This window comes from Hemitrygon akajei, chromosome 2, assembly GCF_048418815.1.
Source record: "Hemitrygon akajei chromosome 2, sHemAka1.3, whole genome shotgun sequence".
NCBI lineage: Eukaryota > Metazoa > Chordata > Chondrichthyes > Myliobatiformes > Dasyatidae > Hemitrygon > Hemitrygon akajei.
The window spans coordinates 147818559-147831706 of NC_133125.1; the positions used below are offsets into that span (position 1 = coordinate 147818559).

The following is a 13148-nucleotide window of genomic DNA, read 5'->3' on the forward strand; positions in this document are numbered from 1 at the left end:
AGAAAGAGCAGTGTAGGGAGTCAAATTAAGTGCAAAGGTCACAATGAGGTAGATTTGGAGATCAAGAGTTCATCTTCATTGTACAAGAACCTGATAACAGTGATGTTTAAGCTGGCCTTGAGCCTCGAATTTCTCCCCTGGCATTCCCATCTCTTACACCTCCCTCCAATTTCCGTCCTTTTCCGAAGTGGTTACTCTGTTGTCTAAGATCTGTTCTTGTGCCAGGCTTTAAGAGTGTTGCTGTCTGCTGCATGTAAAAGTCGCCACAACAATGCCAGGCGGTGTTGGGAGCAGGGCCCTAACGGTGCTGATGGAGAGTTGTGCAGCAGCTCGGACCGCGGCTCAGTGGAAAATCCTGCAGCTGACTGGGGAAGCTCTGCAAAAGAGTTTAAAGTTTCTGTGGTGTCAGAGGAACGCTTGGAGAGTGGGCAAAATTCCCGTTTCTGGGACCTCACAGAAACCTGACTCTTGAATTCCTTTTCTGTTGAAGTGACTCCAGGAGCTGCTGTTTAACCCATTGTATCATAGTCCCATGCCCACGCACAGATGGTCGGCCATCCCTCTGTTTAACTCCACATGTAGTATGCCTGCCAATAATACGTTTAACTTCACGTGCACTATATCTGACAGCCATCTGTTTAACCCCACGTGTACTGTGTCTGCTAGTAATCTGTTTAACTCTATGTGTCCTGTGTCTGCCAGTGAACTGTTTAACCATTATGTGTCTATTATGTCTCTTAGTGAACTGTAAAGATGATGTTAAGATGTATAAGTTGATGAGAGGCATTGATTGTGGGGATAGCCAGAAGCTTTTTCTCAGGGCTGAAATGGCTAATATAGTTTTAAAGTGCTCGAAAGTAGGTATCGAGGGGATGTCAGAGGTAAGTTTTTCACACAGAGAGTAGTGGGAGTGTGGAATGCGCTGTCAGTGGCAGTGGTGGAGACAGATACTATAAAGTCCTTTGAGAGACTCCTGGATAGGTACATGGAGCTTAGAAAAATAGAGGGCTATGAGGTAACGAAATTCTGGGCAGTTTATAGAGCAGGTTACATGGTTGGCACAACATTGTGGGCCGAAGGGTCTGTGATGTGCTGTAGCTTTCTATGTTCTATGTTTAACCTCCTGTGTACTGAGAGAGACTGACAGTGATCTATTTAATCCATCATGTGGTGAGAGTGTCTCTCGGGGATCTCCTTCAACCTCTATGTACTGACTGTCTAGCCAGTGACTACTGTGTGCTGATTGTCTCCCAGGGATCTGTTTAATCCTGAGTGTAACTTCCCCCGTACTGAAAGAATCTCCTGGGGATCAGTTTTAACCATCTGTGTGTTTTGAAAGTGTTTCCAAGTGATCTGTTTAACGCTCCCCTTGTATGGTGCATGTATACCTTGGGGATCAGTTTAATCTCTTGTGCCTGAGTGTGTCTGACAGCAATCCCTTTAACGTCCTGTATGCTAACAGCATCTCTCCAAGAGTACTTTTAACCCTTTGTATCATGTTGGGTGGTGGAGTGGAGAAACGTCTCTATCAAAGGAAGTGCAAGACACTTCTTCAATCCACTAGCCCGCATGTCACCCTTGAGCAAGGTGTAGCACCTGCTTAGCCCCTGGTCAGGGCGAAGCCACGGGAGCAGACAGTGGATGGTCGTATGAGCAGCTGGTGCATATCACGTCTTGATTATGTGACCATTGACAATATTTGAAGAGTATTGATCATGGCTAGGGTCAACCATCTTGTAAAGACACTGCCCAGAAGAAGGCAATGGCAAACCACCTGCTCAGAAAGTTTTGCCAAGAAGGATCATAATCATGAGACTATGATCGTCTGCATCACACAGCACAGCATATAATGATGATCACTGTGTTTCACCCATGTAACTCTCTCTGTACCATATGACTGAGTGATCTTTCCAATACTCTGTTTATTCAATATAATTGTGACCGTGTGAAGGCCCAGCTCCCAGTGACCAATCAGAAGGCAAGTTGGCCTTGCCGTGCTCAGCGTGTTTGTAGACTTCATCATCTCATTGGATGCTCCAGATGTAAGATCAATGCAGGACACAATGGTTCTGAGGCTGCTTGTTGGGAAGAGGAGGCAGATAGTGACCAACAGAGCTGCTGCAGTTGGTCTCTGGAAGGCTGTCAATCATCAAAGTCAAACTTGTCATCATCTGCACTAGTACATTATACACAGGAGCAATGAAAACGTACTTGCAGCATCATCACAGGCACATAGATAGCATTCAGGAAAAAACATAGACATAAATTATGCACTTTGTTTACAAGAAGGAATACAATTAAAACAAAAACACCCATTGTAGTGCTAAGTGTTCCTGGTGTTTCTACACTGAGGTAGAAATTAGGGTTGTGCAGGTTGGTCCAGGAACTGAATGTTTGAAAGACAGTAGCTGTTCTTGAGCCGTTTGGTGTGGATCTTTAGACTCCTGTACCTCCTGCCCAGAGGCAGCTGTGAGATGGTGGCAATGTGAAGACGGGGTGGGAGAGGGGTGGGCCTTCACCATCTGTCCAATCACTAGGATCTGTGGGGAAGTCGCTCCCCAGGTTTGTGAAGTAGGTGGCAGAAGGCCTGCCTGGAGGGGTGTTTTCTCATCTTGATCACGGCACTGACTGCCCTCTCGTCACTTCTCTCTGCAGCCGACCCCATAGATGTTTTAAAAGTGTTGCAGTTTAACAAGCTACCTGAAGGAGTAAAGAAAACCACAGGCTTCTGTACCAAAAGACGATCTGCATCCAGTCCAGACGTGGCGTACCGGATATCCAAAAAGGCTCAGATCAGTGCACCCACAAAACAACTGCTCTCAGGTAAGTGGGGTGGGGAAGTGTCCAGGCTCCTGGAGCAAGCTGAGGAAGAGTGGGGGAGGAGCTATTGTATGGCGGTGGGGTGGGTGATAACTTGAGTTTTGGAGTAAGTTGGTTGACCACTGGAGTGTGTCACATTAATTAGTGGTCACATGAAGGAGATTGACAACAGGCACATGGCATGGTAGGCTAGTGATGCTGGGATAATGATTGACAGCTCAAATATGGGGTCACTGTGTGTCCACAGGTCAGAGATGTTGACTGAAATGTGTTGTTTTATATGAGGGAGCAGGGTGCAGTGACTGATGGTTATGTGACATCCTCAGCCAGTGATCCCAGGAAGTTTGGCCTACAAACCTGAGCCAAAATGATGAAGCGACTGACATCTAAGACCTTCTGTCGGTACATGTCTATGTCTTTCAACACAGCAGGATGCCAGTCAGCCTGTGCCATCAGCATGCAGCTGACCGTTGAGATATGGCATCATCACCCAGTGCCCTTGGAAGGGTGCGTGTCCTGAGCCAGGCTGTGTGAGAAGGCCAGAGCATTGGAACTTGTCGCTTCAGAAACTTTGCACAGGAAGAGGGGTTTACGTTTCAGTCCACTTTGTAAAGCAACCACCTGAGTTTGGAACCTGTCTGGTGGGAGGTGGGAGGTGATGTGGGGCGTCGCCAGGATTTGGGTCGTGCGGTTGATGCTCCCTTTGGATGCAAGCTTTTGGCTTTCTGTCCCTGGGCTCTGAACCCACCCCCACCAAGAAACTAATCTGTGCTGCTGGGATACAAAGCACTCCCCACTAGGGAACTCACCTAAGAACCCTGGGATACTGAACCTTCTGCTCCCATCAGGACATCGACCCCCACCACCCCCCCTCCAGGACCCCTCCTTTAGACCAGGGGTCTAACCCCTCTCTCTTTGCAGGGGACTGACACCTCTCCTCCCCCCAGACACTAATCCCTCTAATCTCCCCTCCCCACCCCCACCAGGGCTGATCACTCCTACTACCTCCTGGGACTCTGACTCCTCCGGGACACTGATCCATTCATTTCTGTGGGACTGAGCTCTCTCCCTCTCCCAATTTGGTGCCTGGGCCTCTCTAAACCCCCACTGCCTCCTGCTGCCCTCCACAGGCTCTCGGTTCCCCGAGGACTTCTCCATCATGGCGCTGGTGAAAGCGAAGGCGGGCTCGCAGGCCTTCCTGCTGTCCATCTACAGCGAGCATGGCCTACAGCAGGTGGGCGTGGAGCTCGGCCGCTCCCCTGTCTTCCTGTACGAGGACCAGAACGGCAAGCCGGCCCCCGAGGATTACCCCATCTTCGCGGGCATCAACCTGTCCGACGGCAAGTAAGTACCTGGCCCGGGGTCTGTCCGGGTGGGACACGGGGTGGTTCCATGAGGGGGAGGAGGTGAGGGACTTGTTTGGGAGGTGTGGTGAGAGGCGGGTTGGGGTGGTGGGGTAGGGCTGAGGAAAGGGAGGAGGTGCAGTGAAAGAGGAGGGGTATTGGTAAGGGACGTGTGGTGAGGGACGGGTTGAGACGGTGGGGTAGGGCTGAGGGAAGGGAGGAGGTGGGCCAGTGTATGTGAGATGGGGATGGGAAGAGGTAGAGCACTGATGAGGGAGGTGGAGAAGGAGGGGAGCAGTTAGGCAAGAGCATCCAAAGGTTGTGAGGAGTGAGGGGAGGTGTGCGAGGGTGAAGAGAAGTTGGTGTTGCATGTGAGATTTTCATTCCCTCTCCGAGTCAAAGTCAAGTTTATTGCCGTACGCGGAAGTACAGGTTGTAACGAAAAACTTTGTTGCAGCAGCATCACGGGCACTTTGCATTCAAGACCCAGCACTCATATTTTACAAGTAACCACAAATTTTAATTTTGAACAAAATGATCAAAGGAGCCACGGTGTTGCTATACTGAGGCAGCGATTAAGGTGGCGCAGATCGATTCAAAATCTGAATGATTGCCGGGAAGTAGCTGTTCTTGAACCTGCTGGTGTGAGACTTCAGGTTTCTGCACCCCCTGCCTGACGGTAGCTGCGAGAAGATGGCATGGTCTGGATGGTGGGGATCTTTGATGATGGATATTGCCTTCTTCAGGCAGTGCTGATGGTGGAGAGGGATGTGCCCATTGGGCTGAGTCCTCAACTCTCTGCAGCTTTTTACGTTCCATTGTCGTACCAGACCATGATGCACTCGGCCGGGATGCTTTCAACAGTACATCTGTACGAGTTTGTTAGCAAGCTGAGTCTCCTTTGCTGCTTGGTGCGCGGGGGACAGCGATGACATTTCACAATCCTGAGCCCCCGTGGTTACCACTGGCCACAGACCCCAGCTGTGTAAACGTCCCACAAAGGTCAGTTCAGTAATGAAGACGTGGCTCTCTCACCAGAGGTCACTGCTCAGGTCAAACTGGGCGCAGGAGTAACGAGTCTCTGAGCATTCCCTCTCTCTGTGGAAAGAATGTGGACTTTCTGTTCAGCTGTCAACATTCCGCATTTAAAGCAGGAGAAACGAGACTGAGTGAACTGGTCAGTCAGTGAGGGTCATACTGACAGTCTCCGTGCACAGAAAGCACAGTCACAGCCCTGCCTGTCTGTCCACAGCCCGTGTGTTAACTCCTGTACACGACAGTGCAGTCACAGTCCAGCCTATTGGTCTACAATCTGTGTGTCAGCCTCTGTACACAGGGAACACAGGTCACCACTGAGCTGTCTGTTTTTCTACACTCTGTGTTACAGCCCCTAAACACAGGAAGTACAGTCACTACAGAGTTGTATGTCCCTCTATGGTCTGTGTTTCAGCCTCTGTACACAGGAAGTACAGTCACTACTGAGCTGTCTGTCCCTCTATAGTCTGTGTTTCAGCCTCTGTACACAGGAAGTACAGTCACTACAGAGCTGTCTGTCCCTCTATGGTCTGTGTTTCAGCCTCTGTACACAGGAAGTACAGTCACTACAGAGCTGTCTGTCCCTCTGTGGTCTGTGTTTCAGCCTCTGTACACAGGAAGTACAGTCACTACAGAGCTGTCTGTCCCTCTATGGTCTGTGTTTCAGCCTCTGTACACAGGAAGTACAGTCACTACAGAGCTGTCTGTCCCTCTATGGTCTGTGTTTCAGCCTCTGTACACAGGAAGTACAGTCACTACAGAGCTGTCTGTCCCTCTATAGTCTGTGTTTCAGCCTCTGTACACAGGAAGTACAGTCACTACAGAGCTTTCTGTCCCTCTATGGTCTGTGTTTCAGCCTCTGTACACAGGAAGTACAGTCACTACAGAGCTGTCTGTCCCTCTATGGTCTGTGTTTCAGCCTCTGTACACAGGAAGTACAGTCACTACAGAGCTGTCTGTCCCTCTATAGTCTGTGTTTCAGCCTCTGTACACAGGAAGTACAGTCACTACAGAGCTGTCTGTCCCTCTATGGTCTGTGTTTCAGCCTCTGTACACAGGAAGTACAGTCACTACAGAGCTGTCTGTCCCTCTATGGTCTGTGTTTCAGCCTCTGTACACAGGCAATTCAGAAGGATGAGGGGGAAAATTTCACTGAAACCTCCTGAACACTGGAAACCCACCTGCCTGGCTGCTGGGGGCCTTTGATAATGGATGTTGCATTCTTGACACAGCACCTCCTCTAAATGAGCCCATGATGAATTTGGACTGAGCCCAATTCCCTCTACAGCTTCTCATGTTGCTGTGCATTGGGATTATGGTACCAGACCATAATGCAAACAGTCAGGAAATGATAAACAGTACATCTGTAGAAGTTTGTTAGAGTGTTTGGAGACAAATAAAACCTCCTTAAACCTCTTAGAAAGTAAAGACACTGGTGCTCTTTCCTTGTGATTGTATCAGTGTTCTAGGCCATAGAAAAGTCATCTGATAGGTTCACGCCCAGGAATTGATTGCTGATGACTTTCTGCATCAGCGTTCCTCCAATGTACACCAGTGTATATTCATCCTCCTTCCTCTTCTTATCACGTCTTTGATTTTACTAATGAGTAAGAGGTAATTGTTGCTGCATCACTCAGCCCAAGCACTTCCCAAGCCAATGTTACTGGATCCCGCTCCATCTGCCCCATCCCAGGCTGGGGCTCCTCCCTCAGCCCAGGCTGAGCTCCAAAGAACTGCCAGGGGTTCTCTGCCACCCTGATCACCAGCTCTGTTCCAACTTCTAACATGGTCACGTGTGGACCCGACAGTCTCCTGCCCCCACTCATAATGCTGCCTGTGTTCCAGCCTGCCTCAGTGTCAACTGTGCGCCTCCTACACTGACCCGGAGCGATCTCTGACTCACTGACTCCACGGACTCCTGAACTCACTGACCGTGGAATTCACTGACCTTTACTGCCCTCTAAACTCTCGAACCCCTGAACTTACATGCCCCCAACTGAAACGTCACTGACCTCTAAATTCCCACTGAACCATGAACTCGGTGGACTCTGCTAAGTCCTGGATATTAAATGTCTCGATTTTTAAATTGTCATCCTGGATTAATATTTCTAGACGCCCTTCTCTCCGAACTTGACACACGTTTGCAGCTAATAAAAGCCTATCTTTTGCCTCACGTCCCCGAGGGTTATTGATGGTGCATCACCCTCCATCACCAGTGCACTGCAGCTCGTAACTGTGACCGACTCTCTCTGTCCCTGTGATCCCCCTCTCAGTCTCTGTGAAACACCCTTCCATCCCATGAAAGCTTCTGGTCCGACATCAGCTGCTCATCCAGCCCTGCCATCTCCCATTTCCAGTTTGAATCACTCCACAGTGGGTGTCCTTCCTGCCTCCAGTGACCTTACAACCTGGGGCTCCCCTCGAAAACTCTCTGCCTCCCCCACCTGTCAGGTAAGACTTTCCATTCGCCATCTCCAGTGCCTTTTGTTAACTGTCTGTGTAGTTTTCCACATGCCTGTTTATTTTTCAACATTTTTCTTGTTTCTGAGTTGGTCGCTGAATGTATCTGTCCATTCCCATCTCCCTGGTGTATTTTCTATGTCTGCATCTTTGATTTTGCATATGACTCTACATGTACCCAGTTATTTCTGTCTTGTTGTCTTTCTTTCTGCATGTTCATTTGTTTCTGTGTTTGCGCACGTGACCTCACGTGTCCAGCTGTTTTGTGATGGTGTATTTTTCTATGTGAGGCCTCCCTGCTTATATGTCTCTGAGTCTGCAGCCTTTCTGTGCACACGTGTCTGTTTATTTATGTCTGCCCTTTCCCATGTAGACCTCTCCACTTATGCTCCATTTGTGCCCGTTTCTCTGTCCACTCACCAGCCTGTTTCAAGGTGGGAGCGATGACGTTGTGTTCTGGAGGTATTTTTTTGAATCTTCAGATGATGCAGTACTTGGAGACAAAGTGAACCACGAAGAGGACAGTGAGAGGCCTCAAGGAGAGTGAGACAGGCTGGTGGGAAGGGTAGGGAGGGTGGCAGGTGGGATTTCATATTGAGAAGTGCAGGAAGGTTCAGAAACTAGAGGGAACAGCTCTAAAAATGGAGCAATGACATGGGGATATCTGAGGATACGTGTGCAGAGATCATCTGACTTGTCAGAACAGATTGAGAAAAAAGTGAAATAAAACTCTAGAGTTATGTGAAATACAAGCTCCATTCCTCTATCCCCAGATACTGTCTGACCTGTTGAGCACATTTATTTAACCCATATCTGTCTGGTTACCTTACCCTTGGCTATGTTTTTTCTGTTTCAATGCCAATAATTGATTTCCATGTCTGTGCCTGCTTTTCCAAGTGTACTTCTCTTTCTGTGTTTGTGTTCTTAGCATGTCAGTGTCTCTGTGTCATCTGAATCTTCATGTTGCTCTGAATCTGTGTCTGCCACCTATTTCATCCCCATACATTTCTCCAGGTGAACAATCTGCTGGAGGAACTCAGCGGGCCGAGCAGCATCTATGGGTGGGGAAGGTCAATGTTTCGAGTTGGAGTTTCCTGATGACCGGAAACGTCAAGAGTTCCTTTCTCCCCACACAGATGCTGCTTGGCCATCTGAGTCCCTCCAGCAGATTATGTGTTGTTCCAGATTCTAGCATCTGCAATGTCTGGTAACATTCCATTCCTCCAGGTGCCTCCCTGCTCCAGTCTGTGTATTTCCCCGTGTGCATAAGTACTTCATGGTAAATGGCCATCTGTTTCCTGTCTCTGCACTTCTGAGCTGGTGTCTGACTGTGTTGGTGGAGTTTCTGACTGTCAGTCTGTTCCCTGTCTAAGTTCACATCCATGTGTTTCCCCATATGTGTCTCTCCATTTCTATATTTCTATCTGCATCCGTTTTTATGCCAAGTGTTTCTCTGCCTTTTTCTTTGAGTCTGCAATTCTTTCTGCATATCAGCCAGAGCATTTGTACTTGCTTCTACCTGCTTCTTGTTTATTTCATAATGAATATCTACGCAGATGAGTGTGAATGTGAGAATGGGTGTGTCTTACACCACATCTATATGTCTCTATTATATCTGTATGTTGTCCACTTATTTCTCTGTGAGCCTAGCTACTTGTTATTTAATTTCTACAGTATATCTGCTTCATGTTTCTGTCTGTATATTAGTGTCTGCTGTACTTTACACACAAAAGATTCTGCAACTACTAAAAATCTTGAGCCACATACACGAAATGCTGGAGGAACTCAGCAGCTCTGCCAGCATCTATTGAGGGAAATGGACAGTCAGAGTTTCAGGCCAAGATGCTTCATTAGTTGTCTGTTGTAATTTACCTCAGTGTGTGTCTTCTGTGCCTGCCTTTTACTGCGCTGTTTGCTTTGAGTGTCAAGCTGTTTCCTTCTTTGTTTCCCTTTAGCTTGTCTGTAGTTCTCTGCCTTTGTGTGCTTGCTGTGTGTTTGGACGGGTTTCTAAGTGATGTTCTTTCTATGCCTGTGTATTTCTTGTACCTCTCTTCTTGTCTGCCTGTTTACTACAGAGCTGTCCTTTCCGTATCTGTGTCCTTGTTTTCTACCTGTGTGTTCCTCTACACGTGTTCCGATATTTCTGTGTCAAATTCCATGTTAGTGCTCATCAGCCCTCATGTTGGGTTTTTCCTTGGTGGTGGTGGTGGTGGTATGTGTGTGTGTGGGGGGGGGGGGGGTCAGGTCAGTCCTGACGAAGGGTCTCGGCCCAAAACGTTGACAGTGCTGCTCCCTATAGATGCTGCCTGGCCTGCTGTGTTCCACCAGCATTTTGTGTGTGTTGTTTGAATTTCCAGCATCTGCAGATTTCCTTGTGTTTGCCCTATATGTGTCCATTTAACTTTTTATGTCCCTGTTAGTGTAATGATGTCTGCCTACTTCAGTGGGTACTTTATTGTCTCTTTTTATACTGCTCGTTCCCCTTGTGATTGTATGTTTCTCTTCTCTTTGCTTACTGCTCTGCCAGAGTTAGTGTGTCTGTCTCGGTCTGCCTGTGTTTGTTACTGTATGTCTGCATGTCTATCTGTCTACATATCTGCTTGTGTTTGCACATTTGTATGGGTCTGCTCTCCATCTGTTTCCATGTGTTTCTTTGTGTCTCTGCATTTCAATGTCTTTTCTTGCACCCACCTGTATCTATTCCTGTGTACAGCTTGCTGCATGTTCGGTTGTTGGCATAACTGTGTATGTGTTACGTGTTGTCCCTTCCATTTCTGATATTCGTTTTGCATTAGGTTGGTTTCCATGTTTCACTTGTGTCCAAGTGTTTAACTGTAAGCTCCTGTGTTTCTATGTCTTTGCATTGTGTGTGTTGGTGTCCTGTTTACCTGTCTGTATATTTCTCATCCCGTGTCTGCCAATATTTCCATGTCCATGTTGGCTTGTATGTTGCACTATCCATTTGACCTATCCATCCTGAGCCAGCCTGTTCCTTTACATGAGTTTAACTGGGGGGGGGGGAGGGTGTGTGTGTGTGTGTGTGTGTGTGTGTGTGTGTGTGTGTGTGTGTGTGTGTGTGTGTGTGTGTGTGTGTGTGTGTGTGTGTGTGTGTGTGTGTGTGTGTGTGTGTGTGTGTGTGTGTCTGTGTGTGTGTGATACTCTTTTTCTTACAGCTAGCCTGTTCCTTTACACGAGTTTAACCGTTTAACTAGCTGTGTGTGTATGTGTGTGAGGCTCTTTTTCCACAATTGTGTATCTTACAGCCAGCCTGTTCCTTTACCTGCGTTTAACTAGTTGTGTGTGTGTGTACCTGTGACTCTTTTTCCTCAGTCATGTATCTTACAACCAACCTGTTCCTTAGCACGAGTTTGACTAGCTGTGTGTGTGTTTTCACACCTGTGTATTTTACTGCATTCCCACTCTGTGTTGTGTATTTATACAGTGTAGAACAGGGGCTACGCCACCCAGCCACCTGCTGATTTAACCCTAGCCTACAATGGCCAATTAACCTACTAACCAGAACATCTTTGGATTATGTGAAGTAACCGAAGCACCAGGAGAAAACTCATTGCGCACAAGAAGGAATGTACAGAGGATGCTGGTATTGAACTCTGACCTCCAATGCAACAAGCTGTATTAGCGTCGCAGATAGACACGGTAGTGTGGAAATAGAAATAAACACAATTACAAACAAAGAAAATGAGGAGAAACTAGAGAAACTCCAGACTGAGTAACAGTGTACTTGTCTATTTCCATTACTTCCTGTATCTGTTTGTTAATAATGTTCACAGAAATGCTGGAAGAACTCAGCCTGTCAAGCAGCGTCTGTGCAGAGGAACCAGTTAACCTTTTGGGTCAGGGATGCTTTTACAGGACTTCTTACTAAATCTGTTTCTTCATATTCACTTGTCTGTTTTCACCTGTGTTTATCTTTCTCCAAACTAGTTTTGTTTGGTATGTTTTTCGGCCTCTTCCTGTGTCTTTCTGTGTGTATGTATATTCAGTGACACAGCAAATAATAATTATGAGCCAAAAAAGGACGGTTTTAAACTACAGAGAGGCGCCAGAGGAAGTAGTAGAGGGGCATATGATTGCAATGGTTAAAATATACTGTGTGTGGGGTGGCACACTAGTGCAATAGTTAACATAGTGGTTAGTAGTTCGATTCCTGCTACTGTGTATAAGGAATTTGTACATTCTCCTTATTGCATTCGCCCTATTAGGTTTCCTCTAGGTGATCCAGTTTCCTTCCACGTTCCAAAGATATACAGTTTACAACAAGCACCACACACAAAATGCTGGTGGAACGCAGCAGGCCAGGCAGCATCTATAGGAAGAAGCACTGTCGACGTTTCGGGCCGAGACCCTTCGTCGGGACTCAGGGTCTTGGCCCAAAACGTTGACAGTGCTTCTTCCTATAGATGCTGCCTGGCCTGCTGTGTTCCACCAGCATTTTGGGTGTGTTGCTTGAATTTCCAGCATCTGCAGATTTCCTCGTGTTAAGACAAGCTATGTTGTTGCTGAAAGCATGCTGCTGCTTCCAAACTCCCCCCTCACAATCTTCGGAGTATGTTTGTCGTTTACATAAAATGACCCATTTCACTATGTGCTTCAATGTTTCAATGTACACGTGACAAATAAAGCTAATTTTAACCTCTAGATGTTTGGACAAGTTCATTGACAGCGAAGTTTCAGAGGGATATGGTCTAAGTCTAGGCAAATTGGACCAGTGTAGAAAGGGACCTTGGTCAGCATGAACACGTTGGGCTGAATGGCCTGGTTTTATGTCATTTACCTCTATAACCCTGCAGAAGTCTGTTCTTTGTCTCTGTTTCATTTGTATCTGCCCATCACTAACTATATCTGTGCAACACTCCGTGTCCACGTACATTGCATGTGTCTAATCATAAATGGGCACATGGATCATATGCACGCATGTCAGATCATGCACACATATCAGATCATATATGTACACGTCTGATCATACGCATGCATGCATCTGTATCTTTTCATGTCTTCATATTTCAAAGAGATCTTTTAGTTGAATCTCAGTGCTGGGAAATGTTCTTGAAGCAACATCAAGAATGGAATTCACAAGTTCATGGAAAAGTAGAGAAAACAATTTGGAATTTTTGACATCAAATCCTGTTCTAATTAGTGCGATAGCATTTATTGATGAAGTAAAAGATCAAAAAGGAAGTTTATTTGATGTGGTAGATATGAACTTCCAAAAAGTATTTGATAAGGTTCCACATAACAGGGTTGTGATCAGCACTGAAACAGATGCAGTAAGAGGCAATGTAGCAACGTGCATTGAGAATTGGCCCAGTGACAGAAAGGCGAAAGTGGTGAAAGGATGTTTATCAGATTGGAGTGGTGTACAGTGGAACCACTGTGGCTGCTGTGAGGAACACTGTGTTCCTAATGTACACAGATGAGTTAGAGTTGGGTGTACAGGGCACAATTTCCAAATTTTCAAATGAAACAGCA

General features: G+C 46.9%; 1 protein-coding gene across 1 annotated transcript in view; it reads left to right on the forward strand.

Moving 5' to 3' along the window:
• The window catches only part of LOC140716737 (uncharacterized), a 251627-nt gene that overhangs the window by 48916 nt on the left and 189563 nt on the right, over positions 1–13148 (forward strand). The window contains 2 exon segments of the mRNA XM_073029546.1: positions 2656–2823; positions 3951–4164. Coding sequence (XP_072885647.1) covers positions 2656–2823; positions 3951–4164 — 382 coding nt within the window.